At 47.2% G+C, this 26,317-nt stretch overlaps 1 protein-coding gene across 6 annotated transcripts in view; it reads right to left on the minus strand.

The window, feature by feature from the left end:
* The window catches only part of BCL2L14 (BCL2 like 14), a 42,664-nt gene that overhangs the window by 9,465 nt on the left and 6,882 nt on the right, over window positions 1–26,317 (minus strand). For 2 of the 6 annotated variants that reach the window (XM_017864565.1, XM_017864563.1), the window contains 4 exons: window positions 23,752–23,948; window positions 17,465–17,661; window positions 9,811–10,250; window positions 2,529–2,702 (listed from right to left, as the gene is read on the minus strand). In XM_017864565.1, the coding sequence (XP_017720054.1) occupies window positions 2,529–2,702; window positions 9,811–10,243 (607 nt within the window). In that variant the 5' untranslated portion in view covers window positions 10,244–10,250; window positions 17,465–17,661; window positions 23,752–23,948. Of the gene's footprint in view, window positions 1–2,528; window positions 2,703–9,810; window positions 10,251–16,944; window positions 17,105–17,464; window positions 17,662–20,401; window positions 20,495–23,751; window positions 23,949–26,317 lie in introns of all 6 variants that reach the window. The other 4 variants (XM_017864564.1, XM_017864566.1, XM_017864562.1 and 1 more) reach the window with 4 other exon arrangements.

The raw sequence follows: 26,317 nt of genomic DNA on the forward strand, positions 1-26,317 counted from the left end.
TTATTTTCCTGTGTTTGTTTTCTTTTTACAATGATATCTTTCAAATTGATGGATTTTATTTGACTAAAATTTATTATTTGTATGCTGGGTCTTGACAATAAGGTGGGCTAAGTAAGTAAAATTAATAAATTCCCCCATGGCCAAGGCTAAAAGGGCAGATGGATAGGAACGTGGCCACAGTTGGTGTATGGTGTGTGTTGGGGGGACGGGGCAGTAGAGTATGTGAGTCTTGCTCTGTCACCCAGGCTGGAGTGCAGTGGCACAATCTTGGCTCACTGCAACCTCCACCTCCCGGGTTCAAGTGATTCTCCTGCCTCAGCCTCCCAAGTAGCTGGGACTACAGGTGTGCACCACCATGCCTGGCTAATTTTTTGTATTTTTAGTAGAGATAGGGTTTTGCTATGTTGGCCAGGCTGGTCTTGAATTTCTGGCCTCAAGAGATCCAACTGCCTCGGCCTCCCGAAGTGCTGGAATTACCCATGTAAGCCACCGCACCCAGGCTTGGCAAAATAAATGTTCTTCCTCTTCTACTTTTTTTTTTTTGAGACGGAGTTTCACTCTTGTCACTCAGGCTGGAGTGCAGTGGTATAATCTCAGCTCACTGCAACCTCTGCCTCCCAAGTTGAAGCGATTCTCTTGCCTCAGCCTCCCCAATAGTTGGGATTATAGGCACCTGCCACTACGCCCAGCTAATTTTTTTGTATTTTTAGTAGAGACAGGGTTTCACCATGTTGGCCAGGCTGGTCTTGAACTCCTGACCTCAGGTGATCCACCTGCCTTGGCCTCCCAAAGTGCTGGGATTACAGGCACGAGCCACTGCGCCTGGCCAAAACAAAAGTTTTAAATTGAGTGAGACCTGTCTCAGACATACTGGGTTAACACTCTCTTAGGGAAAGTTGCTGGCACAGCTGCCTGTATTTCTCCTGTGCACAGAGGATGAAGTCATCTTAGCTTTAGCTTGGTTTAGGGGTAGCATTCCATCTCCCAGGTCCACGTGGGATAGCAATAAAATGTCGACACTGTCTTTTTAGCTGACTCAGAGGCCTCCTCCTCTCCTCCAGCTCCTCACACGGTCCCCTGGGTCTCTGTGGCAGCTGTGGCCCCTTTACTGTGGCTGCTGCTCTGCATCAGGGGTTGGGAGACACCGATACCTTTGGAGGGAGAACCTTCACCTTGTTCTTTAGGGTGCTGCAAACCCAAGAGCCACCTTGGCCTCACTGTTAGAGGAGTTAAAAATGAATTTTTTAGGCAGATAGTGAGGGTAAGGAAGTTCTCAGTAAGGTTTTCCTTTTAATGAAAAGCAGCCCCCAAATCATTTTCTTTTCTAACAAAGAGTAGCCTGTAAAATTGAGTTGCAGACGTAGACAAGCAAGCTAGAAGCTTGCACAGTGAATGTTGGCAGCTGTGCCAGCAGGAAAAGGCCACCTGGGACTAGGCATGTCCAACATGGCGGCCGCATTTTCCCTTTTCCTTTCCAACCACGTGTGCCGTAGGGAGCAGACAACATGGCACCGGCCAAGTGGCAAGCCCACTTGCATAATAAGATTAGGGTGGGGTGGCCAGCTTCCCCCATGCTATGTAAAGGTCACACCTGGTTCAACTGACCTTTGGGCCCTGTGTAAATCAGACACCACCTCCTCAAACCTGTCTACAAAATCCGGTGTACTCTGTCACAGGCCGGAAGTCACGTTTGGGTTCCCCTCTCTGTCACAGGAGAGAGAGCTGTTCTCCTTTCTCTTTGTTTTGCCTATTAAACCTCTGCCCCTAAACCCACTTCTTGTGTGTGTCCGTGTCCTCGATTCTCTGGTCATGAGACAACAAACCTCAGGTATTTATCCCAGACAATGAGGCTGCATCATCACAATCTCCACGGTAGTTTGTGGAGAGAGCCAGGAGCAAGAACGGTGGTGGGGGAATGTCGGGCAGAGCTTCTCTTCCAGTGGCACTTGGCCTTGCTCCCCTTCACTCTCCCCTCAGTGCCTTGAGTTGCCACCAGCCTGATGGGATCTACAGTCTCACCTATTGCTATGGTTTGGGTGACGACTGACCCAGCCTTGTCACTACTTCTCAGTTCCGCTCCATGTCTTGCACCATAGCTGGTGCCTGACAACCCCCTGCTTTTTCACAAAGCCCGAAAGCAATGTCATAATATAAATCTCTGGCTTGACGCTCCAACTGTACCTGGTGCAAATTGGCCCAGGGTCACTGGTAACATGATCAGATCTAACATTGCATTTCCCGCCACAGACAAGGCTGAATGCGGGCTTTGTGTTTACTCCTCTCCCTCTGTAGGAGACTTTCCTTTCTGACTTAGCAAAGAGCTGGGCGTGTTGGTTCAACCTGCTGGGGCAGCCCCCTTGCCTTGGGCTGGTGTCTCAAGCTGGAGCTCATTGCCCACAGCCTGTGGCTGTCAAGCCCTCAGTCCAGGCAGCAGAGACTGTCAAGTTGCCAGGCCCGGGATGGATAAATACACAAATGCTCCTGCGCCCCTGCCTGGCAAACACTCCACCTGGGGAAGTAAAGCTTACCTTTCTTAGAACTTGAAGCTATAGGCAGGCGGTCTTCGAGCTGGGAGGAGGCACCCTGAAGTTTGACAATCCCTTTGGACTTGAAGCCTCCTGCCTGGGTCTCCTGTGGTGGTGGCCACAAATAAACAATTTCAGCCACTCGGTTGGCAATGGAAACGACTTTGGGGTCCACAGCTGAAACAAGATAAAATGGTGCTGAGAGGCCCTTCCCAGAACTTCGTCTGGCTCATTGGTATGCAAAGTTACCCGGAATGAAAAGACCAGCCCAAAATAGAAGGAAACTGCCTGGGAGTATGTGTGCTGGGGGAGGGTTGTTCTTCAGAAAGGACTGAAAGTTGCCTGGCAGAGGCCGGTATGTGGGAGGGGTGCACGCAGGAATGATTGTCACCTTGAAACAATTGGCCTTCTGCACACTCTTTCTGAAGTCTTGCAAAATTAGGGTCTCCTTTCCCCTTTGCAAGGGAAGAAACACAAAAAGGAGTGCTTAGCTCTTTACTTCAAGGAATGCTCATTATGCTTTGATTTTTATTCTTTTTTCTCGACATGCTTTATACCTCTAAGAGCCAGCCCCTACGTGCATAGGAGGACATTCAATAGTTTGACAAGCATCTGGGGGTTGGTCACTGAGGAAAGAAATATCCCTGCTCTCAGGGCAATGAGATTCATCATCCAAGTCCATTATCAAGTGAACTTAATTCCCATCGCTGAGACAGTCCTGCCTTTTCTCTCCCCTCCATGTCTACTGGAAAACATTCAATTAATGCTTATAGGTAAACAAGGATGCAGTCAGCACAACTTATGGCCTTCAATAATTTACAACCCGAGAAAAGAGTTACGTCATGTATTTGCACACAGGATTGTAGAATAAAGCACTTTGAGATAGGACGGTGAAATGGCATTGGCCCATTGAATGTTGTAGCCCATAAAAGACCAGTTGCCTTTGCCCCTGAATGGGGACAAGGGGAGGTGGGGTGGGCAAATGGCACGGCTGAGTTGCTGGGTGGTAAAATTTTCACTGTTGATTTGTCACTAAGTTCTAACCTTTTATTTGTTTATTTACTTTTTTCCAGACAGAATCTCACTGTCACCCAGGCTGGAGCGCAGTGGTGTGATCACAGCTCACTGCAGCTTGGACTTCTCAGGCTCAAGCGATTCTCCCATCTCAGCCTCCTGAGTAGCTGGGATAACAGGTGTGCATCACCACATCTGGCTAATTTATTGAAATTCTTTTTCTAGAGATGGGGTCTCCCTATGTTGCCCAGGTTGGTCTTGAACTCCTAAGCTCAAGCAATCCTCCCACGTCCTAGCTCCCAAAGTGCTAGGATTACAAGGATGAGCCACAACCACACCCAATCTAAATTCTAAACGTTTAAAAACTTGTGCAATCTGTCTTGGATGCCGTGGGGAGCCGCTGGGTTTTACCATGTAACATTTGAAGAATAATACTAGGTAATTCACAGGACTTGAAGTCAGTAATGGAGTGGCGTTTTGGACAGAAGGTTGGTGTGCTCAAACTCCTAGGGCATTCCTGGGCTTTGTACAGCCCAGTAGGTAAGAGAGGCAAGTAGAGGGCCTGGGAGGGACTGAGACACAAGAGAAACAGGTTTTGACATCATACGGAGCTGCCAAGGTAGCTCCTGATCCCTCTCCCTGGATTCCTCCACAGCCGAAGGTGTGAAGGTGTCAGTGTCCTCTCTTCAGCCCTCCAGCCATTCACGGAAAGGCCACAGAAGATAATGCTCTGTCCGTGATGCCATCCTCTGGTGGACATCTGACTCACAAAGCCATCTTTTTCATGGTTAGTCTATAGGGGTCAAAAACCCTAAGAAGCGAATGACGGAGAGAAGAAAGGTCAAGAAGAAAAGGATCCATGTCTTTCCTCCTCATTTTAAGAACCAAGCAAAACAGACTTTCCACTTTGTAATCCCCTTATTGCAGCCCAACCAGCCTCCGCTGGATCTCCGGCCACCCATGGCCCCTGGCAAAGAAAGAAATGGCAAGACGCTGGCTTCCAAAACCGAGGGAACCTTCCCTGGCCCGTGTCCTCAGGAGATGATAAAGGAAAGCAGGCCTCTGCTGCCTTTACCACCTTGTGCAGCTCATCTAGGGTGATCAGCATGTGGTTCTACCACCGGAAAGCACCCTGTGCCCATCTTGCACATTAAGAAGGTCCATGAAGGGTCTCAAAGGCTCTGTCCCCTCCTCCCCTCATAAGGTAGGGCAGCCACAAGATCACCAACAGGTACAAAATTACCCAATCTGGCTAACTGTGTACAGGGTATTGATTTTTTTTTTCGTCCAAGACAGAGTCTCACTCTGTTGCCCAGGCTGGAGTGCAGTGGCGTGATCTCGGCTCACTGCAACCTCTGCCTTCTGGGTTCAAGCCATTCTCCCTTCCTCAGTCTCCTGAGTAGCTGGGATTACAGGCGCCTGCCGCCGCGCCCAGCTAAGTTTTGTATTTTTTCAGTAGAGACACGGTTTCACCATGTTGGCCAGGCTGGTCTTGAACTCTTGACCTCAGGTGATCTTCTCGCCTCAGCCTCCCACAGTGCTGGGGTTACAGCAGGGTACTGATTTTCTGTGGATTTGTGGACATGGAATGAGACATGTCCAGGAGAAACTATAAGCAAACATGTTCCCACAGATTCACTAGCTCTAGCTAAAATTCCCATCTTGGGTATTTTCATTTTAAAACATGAAAAGAAAAGATTCTATTTTGTCAGACTTGGTCCTGTCTGATAGGCAAGGGAACACTGGATGGGGTGGGGAGAAGACAGAAAGGCTGGCTATTCTTTGGAGTCCGTTTTGGGGGTCATTGTGGGGCCAGGAAGAACAGGCCAACGGGGTCAGAAGGTCCCATTTCGCCTGTGGTCTGAGGCATTTGTTTTAAAGAGAAAGGGCAGGGGTTTGGGGTGTGACTTCCTCATGGACTGTTCTTTCCCACTCAGTATCCACTTTCTTCTTCTTCCTTAGTAACGGACCCCTAAAATGTGAGGGGCAGCTGTGAACCCAGCTGAACAAACTATATTCCCTGGGCTCTCTTGCAGTAGGGAAGGACCAATGAGATATCAGAAGCTGGGAGCAGTTTCAAGAAAGCTCTCTAAAAGGGAACTGAGGCTGGGTGCAGTGGCTCACGCCTGTAATCCCAGGCTTTTGGGAGGCCAAGGCAAGGTCATCATTTCAGGCCAGGAGTTCAAGACCAGCCTGGGTAACACGGACCCCATCTTTGCAAAAGATAAAATAATAATAATAATAAAACAAAAGGGGGCTGAATTACCTAGAAAGAAGGCACTCTTTGCCCTTCCTTAGCTTCCTTTTTATTCCTGCCTGAGACGTAGACATGATGGGTGAAGCCCCAACAGCCACCTTTAGAATATAAGGTGACTTTGAGGTGGAAGCCACGAGCTGAGAGATGGCAGAATTCCCAGGAATTCTTGTTTTCACCCGTCACCCAAGCTGGAGTGCAATAGTGCAATCTCAGCTCACTGCAACCTCTGCCTCCCAGGCTCAAGTGATTCTCCTCCTTTAGCCTCTCGAGTAGCTGAGACTACAGGCGCAATTTTTGTATTTTTTTTTTAGAGAGACAGGGTTTTGTCATGTTGCCCAGGCTGGTCTCAAACTGTTTGGCTCAAGCAATCCACCCACCTCAGACTACCAAAGTGCTGGGATTACAGGCATGAGCCACCTTGCCTGGCCATTCCCAGGAATTCTTAATAACTTTGTGAAGCTGTCATATCAGGCCTGAGCTGCCAAACTTTTGTCCTCTTGTAAGGGAGAGAAAAGCAAACCTGTATATTATTTAAGCCATGGGTATTTGGGTGTGCCATTGTATATTGCCGAACCTCACCTTAACTATGACATTCCACATGAGCAAATCATAGCTATGGAGAAACAAAAGGTTCACAAGTAAAAGAGCCTTGGCTGGCAGTCTTTAAAACTAGTGTTAATGTCCATTTCTCTACATCCTGAGGCCTCTTCCTAACATAATTTGGTCTTGGGACATAATCTCACAGTTCCCACGTAAGCCTGGTACTGAGGCCTGGCAGTGGCTGCACAAGGCTACATAGTGACCTTCAGTTAAAATAACCCAGGTGAGGCCGGGCGGGCGTGGTGGCTCACGCCTGTAATCCCAGCACTTTGGGAGGCTGAGGCGGGCGGATTACGAGGTCAGGAGATGGAGACCATCCTGGCTAACAGGTGAAACCCCATCTCTACTAAACATACAAAAAACTAGCCGGGCGTGGTTGTTGGGCGCCTGTAGTCCCAGCTACTCGGGAGGCTGAGGCAGGAGAATGGCAGGAACCCGGGAGGCGGAGCTTGCAGTGAGCTGAGATCCGGCCACTGCACTCCAGCCTGGGCGACAGAGCCAGACTCCGCCTCAACAACAAACAAACAAAAACAAACAAAAAAGAACCCAGGACAAATCCGATTTGTAAGGCCTAATTTGTACTTGGCAAAACAGAAATAGAATGTGAGGCTCTTTTGGATCACGCCCAGTGTAAAACCAACACAAGTATCACAAGTGAAAAACACGTAATTAACTGACTGAATGCAAAAGCGAGGAGAAAAGCGAGAAGGGAAGATAAGCTCTACAGATGTGTTGAAAGCCTTCTTAGGAGGTCATCATTTTTCATTTTTTATGGAGAATATTATTCAGCCATAGGTATTATTCAGCACATTAACACATCACCTGAGTGTTTTTGAATTTAATCTTTAATTCTCAATCTCACACAGAAGTTTTCTTTCCCTACTGAAAAAAGAAAGAAAAGCTTCTCTTGAAATTTTACAAAATAAAAAAATGTCAAATGACACTCCAGTAAATATTGAAATACAGAATGCAGTTTATCTCAGGAAAAACCAGAAGATGAAAGTCTGTAAAAGCTTTCTCTGTCTGCTGGCAAAGTACACAGTACAGGCCAAGTAGAAAAGGCCATTTCGGTGCCTCCAAACTGTTCTTTGCCCCAGAGCCCAGATGCCACCCCTGGCAGAAGGAGCTGTGGCTGGGTGAGGGTGGCTGAGGGGTGGGGAGGCAGGTGTGGAGGGGAGCACCCCGGGGACCACTCCCTCTTGCTCTAGACCTGCCTTAGCTGGGCAGAGTTCAGAGAGCAGAGGCCTTGCTGTGAAAGTTAAACAAGTCCAGGGAGAGGCCTGGACTTCCAGTGAGTCCAGGCTCTGCTACTTCCTGGCTGTTTCCTTGGTAAGCCCTTTTTGTGGGACTCTCGTCTCCTCATTCTGTCTGTGCCATAAGGTTCCCCCAGATGATCCTGACCATAACTCCCACTGTTTTCAACATCTGAAACTCTAATGGGAGATGGGAGTTTCCTTGATCGTAGTGGATGATCTAAAGCTGTCTATGAGTGGGCTGATTCTCCAAGCAAGCCAGGACTGTCACATTTAAAAACTGAGACATTACTGCCACCTCTTGACTACGTATTGACAAGTTACCCAGGCCAATGAAACCCAGCAGGAGGGGGCCTTTCTTTTAAAATCTGAGTTTCATGATCGGGCCCGGTGGCTCACACCTGTAATTCCAGCATTTTGGGAGGCCAAGGCGGGCAGATCACGTGGTCAGGAGTTCGAGACCAGCCTGACCAACATGGTGAAACCCCGTCTCTACTGTCACTACTGAAAATAGAAAAATTAGCCGGGCGTGGTGGTGCATGCCTGTAATCCCAGCTACTCAGGAGGCTGAGGCAGGGGAATTGCTTGAACCTGGGAGGCGGAGGTTGTGGTGAGCCGAGATTGCACCACTGCACTCCCGCCTGGGCGACAGAGCAAGATTCCATCTGAAAAAAAAAAAAAAAAAAAAATCTGGGCTTTGGGCACTGGGCTTTGTGGAAGGAGAAGAAGATGCTTATGCCAAGGTATGCACATGAAGGGCAACTGTCTTTTTTTTTGAGACAGAGTCTCATTACGTCACCCAGAGCTGGGGTGCAGTGATGTGATCTTGCCTCACTGCAGCCTTGACCTCCTGAACTCAAGTGATCCTCCCACCTCAGCCTCCGTAGTATCTGGGACAACAGGTATGTGTCACCATGCCTGGCTAATTTTTTTTATGGAGACAGGGTCTTGCTATGATGCCAGGCTGATCTCAAACTCTTGACGTCAAGTGATCCTACTGCCTTGGTTTCCCACAGTGCTGAGATTATAGACATGATGGGCTCTCACTCTGTCACCCAAGCAGGAGTGCAGTGGCACCATCTTGGCTCACTGCAACCTCTGCTTCCCAGGCTCAAGCCATCCTCCCACCTCAGCCTTCTGAGTAGCTGGGACCACAGGCGTGCACCACCGTGTGTGACTAATTTTTTCATATTTTTTGGTAGAGACAGGGTTTTGCTGTGTTGCTAAGGCTGGTCTTGAATTCCTGAGCTCAAGTGATCCCCCCACCTTGGCCTCCCAAAGTGCTGGGATTACAGGTATGAGCCTCAGCGCCTGGTGAAAATGTTTCATTCAGTACAATTAATTTTGTCCAACTGAGGGAAGATTTTGTCAAAATGCTTCTCAGTTGTTTTTGTAGGACGGTTTGTACGTTGTCGGGAGTCCTTTTACTCTTGCTCTCTGATCTTCCCATCAACCATACAAGGTGGAGAGAGTGGGATACCCAATGTACAGATGGAAACACAGAGGCCCTGAGCGAATGAGTTGACAGGAAGAGCAGCGGCCCAGGTAGCCCAAACAAGCCCCTGGTTAGGGCTCCTCCCTTTTTTTTTTTTTTTTTTTGAGACAGAGTCTTACCCTGTAGCCCAGGCTGGAGGGCAGTGGTGCGATCTCGGCTCACTGCAACCTCCGCCTCCTAGGTTCAAGCGATTCTCTTGCCCCAGCCTCCTGAGTAGCTGGGAATACAAGCATGCACCACCATGCCCGGCTAATTTTTTGTATCTTTAGTAGAGACGGGTTTTCACCATGTTGGCCAGGCTAGTCTCGAATTCCTGACCTTGTGATCTGCCCACCTCAACCTCCCAAAGTGCTGGGATTACAGACGTGAGTCACTGTGCCTGGCCTCCTTCTTTTATATGAGTGTCTAGTACAGAGGAGTAGGAATTTGGGAGACAAGCTTATTTATAGACCGTGGAGAAAGAAAACCAGTCCCATCACCCTTAAGTTCCATCATTCTCCTTTTAGTCTTGAGAAAAGCAGGATCGAACACTAATAAGTTGGAAAGCTGAGATATAATGCGTGCCCTCTCTAAAGCCACTTTACAAGATGAGAAGAGATGTACCACTCTGGACGCAAAGAAGGGAAAAACGAGGATGCGGGAGAGAAATCAATCCCAGATGCCTACCTTCATGCTCCAAGCACTGCTCCACGCTGGAAAGAGACCTGGACCACTGCTGGCTGTGCGAATCTTGGTATCCCAATGTCCTTTGACCCTGAGCAGAGATCTTGGCAGGTGAGCTCTGCGAATCTTCCTTCTCCACTACTCCAAAGAGTGCTTTCCAAGAAGACTTTTTCTTGCCAAGGTTGATGGCCTTCTCACTGGATTGGGAATTTCTGCAAGGCCATGACACCTGTGTCCATGACTCATTTGCTGACCAATTCCCCAGGCCCCTCTGGGACAAACTTCTTGTTCTCGGCAGCTTTGGCGAGAAGAGAGCAGGGGTGCTCTTGAAGACATGGTGTCTGGCGTAGTAGGCGAGGATTTTGAATTCTATGGTGTTTAGGTCATCATCATCTAGGGGGATTTCTTCCAGGTCACACGCACTGGTGCTACACATGTTGGGCCTGTAACAACAAAGTCCACACTGTGCCCTTCTATGCAGGGCCATTTACTCTTTGCAGGTTAGGAGTGACAGGGGTGAAAACTCAGTAAACATTTATTGAACATCTATTGTGTTTGTGCTGGAGGGTAGAGAGGCAAAAGTGACAGTCTTACTGTGGTGGGAAGAGAGATAAGGCCACAGATAACTCCACACAAAGAAAATGAACTACCGGGTATGGTGGCTCATGCCTGTAATCCCAACACTTTGGCAGGCCAAGGTGGGTGGACCACGAGGTCAGGAGTTCAAGACCAGCCTGGCCTATACAGTGAAACCCTGTCTCTACTAAAGATACAAAAATTAGCCAGGCATGGTGGCGCATGCCTATGGACCCAGCTACTTGGGAGGCTGAGGCAGCAGAATCGCTTGAACCTAGGAGTTGGGGGTTGTAGTGAGCCAAGATTGCCAGGGCTTGAAAATAGTGGAGGGAAAATAAGTGAACTAGCACTTGCGTCCAGATCATGGTGGTCTTCGACTATCAGGCTGAAGCTTCGCCTTTTCTCACGTTGATCAGTATATTTCAAAAGGAGCTGTGGACTGTGGAGTTAAAGGTCTTGCTGGGGAGGTGGCAAAAGAGGGAGGCCAACTCAGGGAAGAGAAATGCCTGGGACCTGACCCTTCCCTTCCTCAGTTCCTTCTCTCTCTACCCTCTGCTTTAGCTTGTCCAGGCTTCTCTCTCCTCTCTCTCTCTTTCTTTTTTCTTGCTATATTTGGTATGCCATGTAAAATTTCATCTGAAAAAAGCATCCTGTTATTTTATTTACTTTTTACGAATTTGAAACACACGGATGGAGGCAATGGAGAGCTGTTCAAAGTTTTGAGTAGAGTGATGTGACCACAGGCATGTTTTAAAAAGATCAGTACAAGCACTAAAACAACAGGATGCAAGCCTTTTGTCTTTATTTCCATACGAATAACAGGATAGATAAAGAACTGACTTTGTTCAATTTCCTTGGCTTAAGCTTACATGAAATAACTCCTTCTCTGGTTTCCTGCTAGGAAAGCAGTTCTTTTTGCTAATAATCTGTTTCCTTCTGCTGTCTGTTAAGGACTACATTTTCCTTTTTGTCTCGGATGCGAGAAAGCTCAGATCTACCGTGTGAAATGTCCCAGGCAGTGAGTGTATCAAGAATTAGCGTGGGTTTCTCAGTCTAATAGTCCCAAATTCAGATTGTGGCCATGCCAATGACTAGTTTTGTGACCTGTGGCAGGTTACTCCACCTCTCCAAACATGAACTTCCTATAGGCAAATTGCAAATAATAATAGTCACCTTGCACAGACATTGTGAGGGTGTAAGATACACAAGAGAAGTCCCTGCACAGAACCTGGCTCAAAAGTGGTAGTTATGTTTTTTTCTAGTTCAGCTGTTGTCCTTGGCCCTCAGGCTCTCTTTTTTTTGAGACTCAATTTTGCTCTGTTGCCCAGGCTGGAGTGCAGATCATAGCTCACCACAGCCTTAACCTCCCCTGCTCAAGGGATTCTCTCACCTCAGCCTCTCAAGCAGCTAGGACCACAGGCACACGCCACCACATCTGGCTAATTTTTTTTGTTGTTTTTTAGAGACGAGGTCTCACTCTGTTGCCCAGGCTGGTGTCAAACTCCTAGGCTCAAGTGATCCACCTGCCCCAGCCTCCCAAAGTGCTGGGATTACAGCCATGAGCCACCATGCCTGGCCTCAGGCTTTGTCTTAATATGGCTCTTAATCATGTTCCCTTCCGTTCCTGGTCCTAAATCAAGACCGTCTTTCGGCATGTAAGCTGGTGTGATGGTAAAGAAGCTGCAGCGATATTAAGGGGATTGGCTGGCATGTTCCTCTTTTTCTTTCCACCGTACCCTGTTATACCAGGACCAAATTATAAAGAAATGGGACAGTAACTGGAGACAGGGTTTGAGGCAATGTGAGGCGGTACAGACAAATTGACCTGGGTGTCTGAAGGACAGATGGCCAGGACTGGCTCAGCTTCTAACTTGCAACATCCTTGGGTAAGTCACTCCATCTTTTTGTCCCTCGGGTGTCCACATTATTGATAGAATGAGGATATTCTCTAACTTTTCCCCCTGGTTCTGCTGTTAGAAGGAGGTGTAGGAGCTGAAATACCTCCCCTAACGGCCTGCTGGATGCTGCCTGTTTCCATCACTGTATCCTCTCGTTTACTCAGAAGAGGCTCATACTGGCTGATAGTGAAGCTGTTTATCTGAGGAACTGCTCCTTGGCCAGGCCCCAGGAAAGCAAGGGTTCCTGGCTAGGTGCGTACTGATGGAAGTGAGCCTGGGAGGGATGCAGGGGGCTACACCACAACATCAGGTGACGAATGAGGGGACAGAAATGGCTCTCCCAGTGTAGCAAAGGGCAAGTTGCAAAACCGGCCAGACCAACTACACAGACACAATTACACAACCTCCAAGCCCCATGAACCCCCCTCACATAACTGAATGTAAGCAAATGCTTGAGGAGTATGGCATGAAGTGGGGGTCATGACCGCCATCCTTCCTCCCCCTCTGCTGTTTCTTCACGTTCCTGTCTTATTCCAGGGCTTGGACAATCTTTCTTCCTGCCACTGCTCCAATTTCACATTCACTTACATGCATTTCACTCACATGCAAACCGTTTGCTCTGTCGGGAGTCACGTCAACGTCTCCTCAAAGGTCATGTTCCTTCCTGCTTTTCCACTTACCCCTTCCGGCTCCCCAGTTCCATCCAAGCCCACCCTCCCCCATGCATTTTCCAGTCATCCCACCCTCCCCTCAACCATCCCCGCAGCGCAGCCCCGTCCATTCTGCCTGTAAGGGACATCTGGTGACCCTATACTCACCCCAGCTCCACTTCCCTGTTCCCAATGACCAATCTTGGTCTCCCTAAAGATGAGACAACCCTTATGTGTCTCCTGATCCAAAAACATTGGATGCGAATCTGATCAAACCTCTGGATATAATGATCAGTTTACAGGAAATACAGGGGACAGAGAAATAAGCTAACGACCACAAGAAGGCAGCTGTCCAAATTCAGTATGTGGTAAATTCTGCAAGGCAAATGGCCAGTTGTCTTTAACAAATAAATAGCACCAAAAAGAGGTGAAGACAGAGAACTGCTACAGCTTAAAAGAGACGTAAGAAACATATCTGACGGGGCATGATGACTCACACCTGTAATCCCAGCACTTTGGGAGGCCAAGGCGGGTGGATCACCAGAGGTCGAGAGTTCAAGAGCAGACTGACCAACATGGAGAAACCCTGTCTCTACTAAAAATACAAAATTAGCCAGGCGTGGTGGCGCATGCCTGTAATCCCAGCTACTCGGGAGGCTGAGGCAGGAGAATCACTTGAACCCAGGAGGTAGAGGTTGCAGTTAGCTGAGATGGTGCCACTGCACTGAGTAACAGAGTCAGACTCCGTCTCAAAAAAAAAAAAAATAATAATAATAATAAAGAAAATAAATAAAAAAGGTACATATCTGCAAGCATATATAGTATATATGTATATAAAAACAAAGTAGACATACTGTAAGATATGAAGGCGGGACTTTGGCTGGCTTCCCCAGCACCTAGAGTAGTGCTTGATGCTGTACTAACTGGGCTATCCGGGTTCTCTAGAGTAGTGCTTGACACATGGTAGGTGCTCAGATATCTGATGACTGACTGGATGATTGATTATAGGACTGCCAGACACATTCAGAATACAGGACACATTGGTCACATTTGAAGTTCAGATAAAGAGCAAATAATTTTTTAGTATATGTCCCAAATATCATGAGACTAATATACCATAAATATTAGTATATGTCCCCAATAAATATTATATGCTAAAAAACACTCATATTTGTTGTTTATCTGACATTCAAACGTAACTGGCTGTCTTGCCTTTTTGCTTGCTAACTCTGGCCCCCCTAGAAGTGGAAGCTGTTGCTGAGATACACTGAGACCTGAGGTGTGTGCAAGCAGGCAAAGCAGGTCACCAAGCTGGGTGAGGCTCTGGCAAGGTCTGTGGTCAGAATTAGGTACAGCAGACTTGGTGGGGAAAAGGCGGAGTCTAGCAAGAGACCGGACATGGGATTTCTCAGGAGAGGATTCATGAGGCTTTTGATTCAAGGCTTCCTTTTGGACTGAGCAGCTCAGGGTACTGTAGGAAGGATGTGCACCCTGGTCCTTCAGGAACTGTGTCCTTGGGTAGGAGGCTGTGCCCCCTCGTCAAGCCAGTAACACTGTGCTCCTGAAGAAATCTCCATGTACGTTAGAAACAATCCAGACCTTTTGAATGTAATGCGAGGGCTTTAAAATTGTGTGTGTGTGTGTGTGTGTGTGCCTGTATGTGTGTGTGTGTGTGAGAGGAGTGTTGTCATTGGAGAGAGGGCTTCTTTAAGAAACAAGTTTGCTAATGCTGTTTCAGCAGCAACATCAGAAATTGGGGGAAACCACTGAGGTCAAGATGGAGTATTTAGTCCTTCCATTTCGTAAACTGTGAGATTTTTGTTGTCTTACAGGCTAGAAAGGCTGTGACTCGGCCCAGCCGACAGGCAAAGCTAAGGATGAAAGAGGATGAGAGACAGGCAGAAAGAACAGTGCTTAGGAGCCAGCCCCAGAAGGAGGCTACCCTACAGCGCAGGGAGGGCGGGGGCCACTGCCACAAGAGCCTGGAGAGCAGGGAGCAAAAGAGAACAAATGGAGACAAAAGGGTTAAGAGGGTTTAAATGTATTTAACAAATGCAGATGCCGGACCCAGTGGCTCACGCCTGTAATCCCAGCACTTTGGGAGGCCCAGGGGCAGGATCGCTTAAGCCCAGGAGTTCAAGACCAGCCTGGGCTCTGTCTCTACAAAAAATGAAAAAAATTAGCTGGGCGTGGTGGTGTGCACCTGCAGTCCCCACCACCTGGGAGGCTGAGCAGAGAGAATCACTTGAGCCTGGGAGCCAGAGGTTGCAGTGAGCTATGATTGTGCCATATGATCTGTTGTCTGGAGCCTCCCCTTCTGCCCTTCTCCTCTCCCCCTCACTTCAGACCTCTCAGGGTCTTCGTGCCTTCTGCCCGGACTGTACACCCAGTGTACTCCAGCCTGGGTGGCAGAGGAAGACACTCCCTTAAAAAACAAAAATAAAGAAAAAACAAAAAACCCACCCACACAAACATGGAGTTTTTGTTTCTTCTAATCCTCGTTATAAATTACCTGATTGTTCAGTTTACAGCTAGGTCTTACTTTCAAGCAGCAGCGATCGAGTATTATCATAGGTTAGATCCCTTCTGTTTTCAGCTGTTCCTACAGAAATCGTACTTTATCCAAGAAGCCCAACTTTGGGGTTTATGGAAATGTAAACCATAAGTTTTATGCTTATGGTGATAGAAGCCCTGGGTAGGGCCCCTGAGTGCTGGTTCAGAACCTGGAGGGGAGATTTCCGTTCCTGAGTGAAACCCATGACGCTTATTCTAATTCAGGGCTGCAGAGCACACAACCCTGCCTCACTGCCCTGTTTACCTTCCTGCTCCTTATCTATAACAAACCTGCACTCTCAGAAGCAAGGCTACAGAGGTTCTTTTCTTGGCCTCTTTCCCTCCCCGAGGTGGCCAGGGTCCTCCACGTCTGGTACCAGCGTGTCCTTTAGGAACACTGGCTGCCTGGCCAGATGTGCTGAGAGGCCGGCTGGGAAGGCCACGCTGCAACAAGCACCTACATTCCAGGTGTTGGCAGATGCACTGTCGTAGGGTTCTCGCTCTGTGGACTCACTTGTTGAGGTCAGATTTCACTTCCCTCCCAGTGGGTGGCAGCTAATGGATGAGCACACAGAGGAAACCATAGCAAGCACCTCGTGTTTCCACACACAGAGGCGGCCACCACCTAGTGCCCCAGTTACGCTGGACACCTGGTTCGCTGTGCCTCTGCCTGTCCCAGTAGTGAGGGGTGTGGAGAACCCCTTGGCAGCTGTCCCAGCAGAAGAGCTGACTTCATGTGCTCAGGACACACAGTTGAGGCCTGAGTGGATCTCGTGGGTGCTGGCACTCATCCCCCTGGAGCCTCCCACAGCACATCCTAAGCTCAGCTTGGGCTCTGTTGTCTGGAGCCTCCCCTTCTGCCCTTCTCCTCTCCCCCTCACTTTAGACCTCTCAGGGTCTTCGTCCTTCTGCCTGGACTGTTTTTTTTTTTTTTTTTTTGAGACGGAGTCTCGCTCTGTCGCCCAGGCTGGAGTGCAGTGGCCGGATCTCAGCTCACTGCAAGCTCTGCCTCCCGGGTTCACGCCATTCTCCTGCCTCAGCCTCCCGGGTTCATGCCCTTCTTCTGCCTCAGCCTCCCAAGTAGCTGGGACTACAGGCGCCCGCCACGACGCCCGGCTAATTTTTTTGTATTTTTAGTAGAGACGGGGTTTCACCGTGTTAGCCAGGATGGTCTCGATCTCCTGACCTCATGATCTGCCTGCCTTGGCCTCCCAAAGTGCTGGGATTACAGGCGTGAGCCACCGCACCCGGCCTGGACTGTTCTTTAATACTAAAGGTGAAATGAGGAGTGACAGAAAGTGCCTCAACTTCCCACAACAGAAGCTGAAGGCTAGACAGAGCCTCAGGTCATATTCACCAAACAGAAGGTCCAAGGCTCTGACTGTGGAAAGAACGGGGCAGGGAGCTCAGGGAGGAGGGAGCTTTCTGGAGGGGAGAGAGAAGGGTCTTCTTCCATTTACCTGTGCCTCAGACTCAAGGAATTCTCTGGGGGTCTAGACCTCCTGCAGATGAGTGCCCAAGTTCCCACAAGGTACTCAGGACTCCGATCTCAAACCAGGAATTCCCACGCTGGCTCCAGTCCCCGCATCCCCGTGGTCTCCAGCTTGGGCAATGGTGTCCCTGGCCACGGAAAGGCTGTCATGTCATTGCATACCTCCCCAGATACATAAGCAGGGAGGACTGAGTAACGTCACATGCCTCAAGCAGTAATGTGTTCTTAACTGAATGTTGTCCCAAACTCTTTGTAGCAAAAGAGAAATGAAAGAGAAACCTAATAACCTTTCTTTCTGTTTCCTGGAAACCCCGATAAACTAGATTCTCAATGTCATTTTGTGTCCGGAGACTTACATGATAAGGACTTTGTCATAAACCCAGTAAAGAACTCCCCAAATTAGACCACCTCATTTGGCACACAGCTAAAGACCGGGCTGTGTCCTCCTGCGAAGGCTGAGAATGAAGACTGGTGCCTCCTGGTGTTACCTGGTCTGGAAGCTGTCAGTGATTTCTTGGCTTCAGGTCAGGTGGCAGTAAGGATATTTCTAGACCTGAGATTCTCTCCACGAAACTCAAGAGGAAACTTTCAACAGGTCTTCTTGGCTTGTCGTTTGGAAAGATTCATGAAGTTTAGCGCTCCAGGCTGTAGCTTCTTCAGGGTTAGGACTCAGGCTGAAAAGAGGCTTAAAGGAGAACCACTTCCTTATTAAGCCCTGCCCCTGGCTCTTTAATTGAAGGAGGGGCTGATCTTTGCCCCTGTAATTTGACTCTAAAAGCAATTCTGTATCCATTACCTAGCACTCTTCCTGCCCTTTGGGATAACTACTTGGGTGTTCTGATACTTCTTTACTCTCCTTATCAGTTGTTATTAGTTGAACAAATGTTTACTGACCACCTAACATGGTACAGGTACTGTACACATATGTAATCTTTTTTTTTTTTTTTTTTTTTTTTTTTTTTTTTTTTTTTTTTTTTTGAGACAGAGTTTTACTCTGTTACCCAGGCTAGAGTGCAGTGGTGCGATCTTGGCTCACTGCAACCTCCGCCTCCTGGGTTCAAGATATTCTGCTGTCTCAGCCTCCTGAGTTTCTGGGATTACAGGCTTGCACAAGCACGCCTGGCTAATTTTTGTATTTTTAGTAGAGACAGGGGTTTCGCCATGTTGGTCTCAAGCTCCTGGCCTCAGGTGGTCCGCCCTCCTCAGCCTCCCAAAGTGCTGGGATTACAGGCTTGAGCCACTGCGCCCGGCCCACATATTTAATCTTAACAACACTGAGAGGCAGGTGTTATGATTCCCATTGCACAGATGAGGAAACTGAGGCTCAGAGAGGTGAAGTATCTTGCTAGGGATCGCTATCAGTTGAGCTGATATCCAAATCATGGTCTTTCTGGCTTTACACTATATCATGTCACCTCTCCTACATGACTCAAAGATTGTATTCAAGTGGAACCACTGGAAAAGTGTTCAAAATGGAATCTAACCACAGCCATAGTAAAAAACCACAAAAACCCACTGAAAGGTCAAATGTCATAATTTTAGAGATGGAATTCCCTATTATATGAAGTGGGAAACAGTTACTTCTGATTTTATGCTCTATCCAGAGTCTTAAGTGAAATAGATATATATGGCCACACTTGAGATCATAAACCCTGGACCGCTGGTCAAACTGTGACGATGAAGGAAGTGTGAATAGTGAAAGGGGAATTAATGCTATTTTTGTAAAAGTGGGGAAGAATGGGTCATTTTAATATTAGGCAAACAGAACCACAAGAGACAAACATGGTAGTTATGGGAAAGTTAGAGATTTACTAATTCAAGGTGAATTGTCACTAACAAACTAATATTTTTTGCATCAGTGTGGTCAATGTAGAGGGTATTAAAGAAATACTAAGAATGATTTTCTCTTTTATAAAACTTGCCATCTTTTTTTGTGGGGAGGGGAATGATGAGATGTATTCACTGGAAACAATTCAAGAATAAACAGGGCCTGGCTCAGTGTCTCAAACCTGTAAGCTCAGCATTTTGGGAGGCTGAAGCGAGAGGATCACTTGAAGCCAGGAGTTTGAGACCAGCCTGGGCAACATAGTGATGAGATAAGAGTTCTTCAGGACTGGTTTGCAAGGTACAGGTCACAAAGACCCCACTGATAAAATGACATGTAGTAAAGCAGCAGCCCAAACCTACCAGAACCAAGATGTGATGAAAGCAACCTCCAGTCATCCCCACTGCTCATTACACGCCAATGATTACACACCATTACGCTGGTGTACTAGAAGACACTCACTCCTACAGCCCCACGGCAGTTTACAAATGTTATGGCAATGTCTGGAAGTTACCCTATATTGTCTGAAATGGGAGAAACCCTCAGTTTTGGGAACTCGCCACCGTTTTCCCAGAAAATTCACGAGGAATTCACTTTTGGTTTAGCATATGATCAAGAAATACCTGTACACTCAATCAAGCAGCTCATGCCACTGCTCTGCCTATGGAGTAGCCCCCGCTTTTTTTTTTTTTTTTTTTTGTCTTTTTGAGATGGAGTTTCGCTCTTGTTGCCCAGGCTGGAGTGCAATGGCGCAATCGTGGCTCACCGCAACCTCCGCCTCCCGGGTTCAAGCAATTCTCCTGCCTCAGCCTCCTGAGTAGCTTGGATTATAGGCATGCGCCACCATGCCTGGCTAATTTTGTATTTTTAGGCAAGATGGGGTTTCTCCATGTTGGTCAGGCTGTTCTGGAACTCCCGACCTCTGGTGATCCACCTGCCTCAGCCTCCCAAAGTGCTGGGATTACAGGCGTGAGCCACGGTGCCCGGCACCCCCCTTTTATTCCTTAACTTGCTTAGTACACTTGTTTTCATTTTGCTTTGTTGGCTCACTCTTGAATTCCTGTGGGAAGCCAAGAACCCATGTGGCCTCCCAGGCTGAACCCCAATTTTGGGATTTACCCTGTGATAGTGAGACCCCATCTCTTATTATTATTATTATTATTTTTTCATTAGCCAGGCATGACTCATACATGTAGTCCTAGCTACTCAGGGGGCTGAGGTGGGAGGATCACTGGAGACCAGGTGTTCAAGACCAGCTAGACAACGTATCATGGTGGCACATGCTTGTAGTCCTAGCTACTGGGTGGTCTGAGGCAGGAAGATTGCTTGAGCTCAGGAGAGCTAGGATCATGCTATTGTAGTTTAGCCTGGGTGACAGAGTAAGACCCTGTCTCAAAACAAGAAGAAAAACCCTGTCTCAAAACAAACAAACAAACAAACAAAACAAACAAACAATAAACCCACAAATGCATATAAGCTATAATAAAATCACATCACATAGTATGGACTACTGGAGTTCTGAGTTACATAACTAAACAATGTTGGTTGCAGAAACCATTTAGAATCCTGAAGAGTCTTGGTCACACACAGTGGCTCATACCTGCAATCCCAGCACTTTGGGAAGCTGAGGCAGGAGGACTGACTGTGTCCCGGAGTTTGAAACCAGCCTGGGTAACATGGCGAGACCCCATCACTAGAAAAAAATTAAAAGTTAGCTGGGTGTGATGGAGCACACCTGTAGACTGAGCTACTCAGGAGACTGAGGTGGGAGGATTTCTTGAGCCCAGCAGGGGTCTAGGGGGTTGAGGCTGCAATGAGCCATGATCATAGCACTGCACTCGGCCTGGGTGACAGAGCCAGACCCTGTCTCAAAAAAAAAAAAAATGTCCTGAAAGGTTTTGGCAAGGCAACTATTAACACAGGGAAGGGGCAAACCCCACATAGAAGCTGAGGAGAGCAACTGTCCACATCTCATTCAACTGTGCTATCTCCACACCTGACAAGTTGGCCACAGACATGTCACAACACGTTAGATATTAAACAGCAAAAACAAAAACCACTTTTCTCCCGATTCTAAACATAGACATGCTGTTGTAGAAAACTTGTAAAACAGGGTACATAATAAGGATTGCCATAATGCAGTCATTCAGTGCGAACTGCTGCTAAAAGTTTGGTGGACGTCTCTTCTTTTCTTTGAGAAAAAGCAAACACAGGACAAACTCTCTGCCCTCCCCCTCTCTATGAGGAAAGACAGGATGATGCTCTTTTTTCCTTCAGACAGAGTCTCGCTCTGTTCCTCAGGCTGGAGTGCAGTGGCACAATCTCGGCTCACTGCAACCTCTGCCTCCCAGGTCCAAGCTATTCTCCCACCTCAGCCTGCAGAGTAGCTGGAATTACAGGCATGTGCCACCACCGCCGGCTCATTTTTGGATTCTTTTTTTTTTTTTTTTTTTTTTTTGAGACGGAGTCTTGCTCTGCCGCCCAGGCTGGAGTGCAGTGGCCGGATCTCAGCTCACTGCAAGCTCCGCCTCCCGGGTTCACGCCATTCTCCTGCCTCAGCCTCCCGAGTAGCTGGGACTACAGGCGCCCGCCTCGTCGCCCGGCTAGTTTTTTGTATTTTTTAGTAGAGACGGGGTTTCACCGTATTAGCCAGGATGGTCTGGATCTCCTGACCTCGTGATCCGCCCGTCTCGGCCTCCCAAAGTGCTGGGATTACAGGCTTGAGCCACCGCGCCCGGCCTGGATTCTTAATAAAGACAGGGTTTCACTATTTTGGCCAGACTGGTCTCCAACTCCTGAGCTCAAGATATTCGTCGGCCTCGGTCTCCCAAAAGTGCTGGGATTACAGGTGTGAGCCACCACGCCCAGCCATCATAACTTCTAATATACTTATTTCATAAATAAAAATCTTTAGTGGCTGCATCATTCCAGTGAATGATAGCATTAAAAATATTCAGCCAGTGGAGAATCTCTTGAACCTGGGAGGCAGAGGTTGCAGTGAGCTGAGATCGTGCCACTGCACTCCAGCCTGGGTGACAGAGGGAGACTCAGTCTCCAAAACATAAAAATCAAAATCAAATAAAAGAAAATAATTCAGCCAGGCAATTATTTTTAAACGTTTTGTTTGTCGCCAGGCGCGGTGGCTTACGCCTGTAATCCCAGCACTTCGGGAGGCCGAGGCAGGCAGATCACTAGGTCAGGAGATTGAGACCATCCCGGCTAACACAGGGAAACCCTGTCTCTACTAAAAATACAAAAAATTAACTGGGTGTGGTGGTGGGTGCCTGTAGTCCCAGCTACCTGGGAGGCTGAGGCAGGAGAATAGTGTGAACCTGGGAGGCGGAAGTTGCAGTGAGCCGAGATCGTGCCACTGTACTCCAGCCTGGGCAACAGAGCGAGACTCCGCCTCAAAATAATAATAATAATATTAATGCTTTGTTTGTCTTCAGGTGCTTACTGTTACAAATAATGCTGCAGGGTATAGCTTTTCATCTTTGCTCACATTTTCTGTTGTTTCCTGAGAAATGATGCCTAAGAGTGGAATTATTTGGTGTGAATATTTTTGAAACTGTTATATATGCTTTCAATTCACTTTACTCTATGATTCTGGAATTGATTTATATAATCACTGGAAATATATCTTAGATAAAAATGCCTAAGAGTTTGAATAATATAGATAGAAAGCCCATCCTCAGGAAAACGTTGGATTTTTGCCCATCACTATGAGTAATAATATAAGACTTGAAAGGCCAGATGAGCAGATTTTAGAGTGGATACCAGATTATTTTGGGGCTATGACATTTGTCCTTGTTTTGATTTCAATGATGAAACTCAATGAAATAGGATCAGAGATGGAACGAAGCAACAAAAGGCTGTGACTGGTTGAAACGAAAGATTTGGGAAAAGGAGCAGAGGAGGAGAAGCACCATTCGTTAAGAACATCTGTGAAGGGGTCAAGATGTCACCCCCCCGAAAAGTACACCACTTTAACCTTAAGATCATTTTGAGCTGAAGGCAATGAAGATTAAGCAGACACAAGAAAAACTCTCGGCCAGGCGCGGTGGCTCATCCCTGTAATCCCAGCACTTTGGGAGGCCGAGGTGGGTGGATCATCTGAGGTCAGGAGTTCAAGACCAGCCTGGCCAACATGGTGAAACCCCATCTCCATCTCAAAAAAAAAAAAAAGAAAAAGAAAGAGAAACTCTCCGCTCCCCACGTTTCCCTAGGAGGGAGGACAGGAAGATTCTCAATCACTGGAGACAACTCTGGACTCTTAAGCAGCCCAGAGATGGCACTGGAGGAACCTACATAACCAACCTCACTACAGCAATCTTTATCTTCCATTACTTTCCCCATCTACTTACCTTCCCACAGTTTGCCACCTCCAGAAGCCTAAAGCTCTTTCCCTTTGTCTTGTCACTTTTTTTTTTTTTTTTTGAGATGGAGTCTCACTCTGTTGCCCAGCCTGGAGTGCAGTGGTGCGATCTCAGCTCACTGCAACCTCCGCCTCCCAGGTTCAAGTGATTCTCTTGCCTCAGCCTCCAGAGTAGCTGAGATTATAGGCACCTGTCACGGTGCCCAGCTAATTTTTGTATTTTTGTAGAGAGAGGGTTTCTCCATGTTGGCCAGGCTGGTCTCGAACTCCTGACTTCAAGCGATCCGCCTGCCTCGGCCTCCCAAAGTGCTGGGATTACAAACATGAGCCACCGCGCCCGGTGTGTCTTGACACTTCTTTACAAATTTATGTTTTTTTAAAAGGTGCTCTATAAGCCCAAGTTCTGACCACTCCTTTGAGTTACTCATCGTTGAGCAATGCTGTGTGTATGCAAGTGTTAATAATAAACTTCTGCTTGTTTTTCTTTTGTTAATCCCTTTTGTCAGTCTAATTGCAGGGCCCCAGCCAAAAAACCTAGGAGGGTAGAGGAAAAATAAATTTTCTTCTCCCCATACCTGTAAGAAGATCCTCTAATTTGTGGTTTGAGTGAAGACAAAATAACAGAAGGACTGAAGTGATAGTGCTGTGTTGCAATAACTCGCCTGGCCAGAGACGAGATGGAAGATGTTCTTGGTCCAGAGATCACAGGGGCACCAAGGCAGGATGTAATTGTGGTGGGAGATCTGACTTCCGTGACTTCCATGGAAGACTCCTGATAAACAAAGGTCATTTCGCACTTGAAGCTAATATCATCTCTCAAGTCAAAGGAAGCCACCGTGATAAACATTGTTCTATGCTTGCATTTGGCTGACAGAGGCACTGGTTGGTCTCATAGAAGCAATGGGAACCTTGGAGAAAGAATGTTCATCTCACTGTAAAACTGGAGATGGTTGAGAGAGAATTCTGAGCCTAGTTGGGCAAAATTTTTAGAGAAAAGATAGCCATGCTTTCATGGCCATGGCTCCAAAGAGGCCTAACAATAAAAGTTCTTATTTTACTGAGTCTATGGCAATTACTAACTCAGCTGTGCAGCAGGCACTACGGTTATGCCCATTTTACAGATGAAGAAATGGAGATACAAAAGAGTTAAGCAGGTGGGATATGGTGGCTCACGCCTGTAATCTCAGTGCTTTTGGGAAGCAGATTGCATGAGTCCAGGTGTTTGAGACTAGCCTGGGTAACATAGTGAGGTCCCATCTCCACAAAAAAAGAAAAAAAAAATCAAAAAAATTAGCCAGGCATGGTACTGCATGCCTGTAGTCACAACTACTCTGAAGGCTGAGATGGGAGGCTCACTTGAGCCCAGGAGTTCAAGGCTGCAGTGATCAAACCACTGCACTCCAGCCCGGGTGACAGAACTGTCTCAAAAAAAAAAAAAAAAAAAGAAGGGCCACATATGGTGGCTCATGCCTGTAATCCCAGCACTTTGGGAGGCTGAAGCAGGTAGATCACCTGAGGTCAGGAGTTAGAGAACAGCCTGGCCAACATGGTGAAACTCCGTCTCTACTAAAAACACAAAAATTAGCCAAGCATGGTGGCACATGGCTGTAATCCCAGCTACTCAGCAGGAGGTTGAGGCAGGAGAATCGCTTGAACCCGGGAGGCAGAGGTTGCAGTGAGCCGACATCATGCCACTGTACTCCAACCTGGGCAACAAACAGAGACTCTGTCTCAAAAAAAAAAAAAAAAAAAAAAAAGTCCGGGGACAGTGACTCATACCTGTAATCCCAGCACTGTGGGAGACCGAGGCGGGCAGATCACCTGAGGTCAAGAATTTGAGAACCGCCTGGTCAACATGGTGAAACCTCATCGATACTAAAAATACAAAAAAAAAAAAAAAAAAAAAAAATAGCTGGCTGTGGTTGGCACGTGCCTGTAGTCCCAGCTGCTCGGGGAGGCTGAGGCAGGAGAATTGCTTGAACCCAGGAGGGGAGGTTGCAGTGAGCCAAGATGGAGCCACTGTACTCCAGCCTGGGTGACAGAGAGACTCCATCTCAAAAAAAAAAAAAAAAAAAAAAAAAAAAAAAAAAAAAAAAAAAAAAAAAAAAAAAAAAAAAAAAAAAAAAAAAAGAAGAAGAAGAAAGAAAAGAAAAACAAAAAAAAGAGTTAAGTAAAATTGCCCAGGGTCGCACATGAGGCAAAGCTGGAATTTGAGGGACCCAGGCAGTCTGTCTTTAAAGCCCATGATGTTAACCACTAAACCTGACCGTCTTCTTCGCATGGTTCAGATGCAGCCCAGTTTGTTGATGCTCTTCACCTCTTTTCTGGATTTGCTATTACTGCTTTTTGACTTTGGTGTAGGGAAAAATGGAAAGATTTGCAATGGGCAAAGAGATTACTGGATATCCTTTCAATGGAATGTTAGTGCCTTTGGGGATTATCTGATTTTACAGAGATATGCCTATTTATTTGCTTTTGATTAGGCTATTTTACAACTCCTTAGAAACAAGTTAACAGATAGAAAACTGATAGTAATGCAAATAATTCCTTGCATATTAAAATGCAAATCGTCTCCTGTGGAATGCCATTGTTTATTGTCCTATAGATATTAACCAGTTTTTCTAGTTTTGCCTGCTTGTAAATATAGTTTGGTATTTCTTCTTCTTTTTTTTTTTTTGAGACGGAGTCTTGCTCTGTCACACAGGCTGGAGTGCAGAAGCGCAATCGCGGCTCACTGCAAGCTCTGCCTCCCAGGTTCACGCCATTCTCCTGCCTCAGCCTCCTGAGTAGCTGGGACTACAGGCGCCCACCACTGTGCCCGACTAATTTTTTGTATTTTTAGTAGAGGTGGGGTTTCACTGTGGTCTTGATCTCCTGACCTCGTGATCCGCCCGCCTCGGCCTCCCAAAGTGCTGGGATTACAGGCGTAAGCCACCGCGCCCGGCCTTATCTCAGTATTTCTTATCTGACTATAAATGTGTGGTAGTTGGAGTTTTCTCCTTTGAGTTGGTTTTAATATTTTGCTGGCTCAAGTTAAATGAGTTAAATAAAATATTTGCCACATGATCTTTTATGTCATGTGAGAGTCATGATTTTTCTCCTTAAAAAATAATCTTTAACATTGGTTAAATCACTTAACTT

The sequence above is a fragment of the Rhinopithecus bieti genome, unplaced genomic scaffold (genome assembly GCF_001698545.2).
Source record: "Rhinopithecus bieti isolate Rb0 unplaced genomic scaffold, ASM169854v2 scaffold_76074, whole genome shotgun sequence".
Classification (NCBI taxonomy): domain Eukaryota; kingdom Metazoa; phylum Chordata; class Mammalia; order Primates; family Cercopithecidae; genus Rhinopithecus; species Rhinopithecus bieti.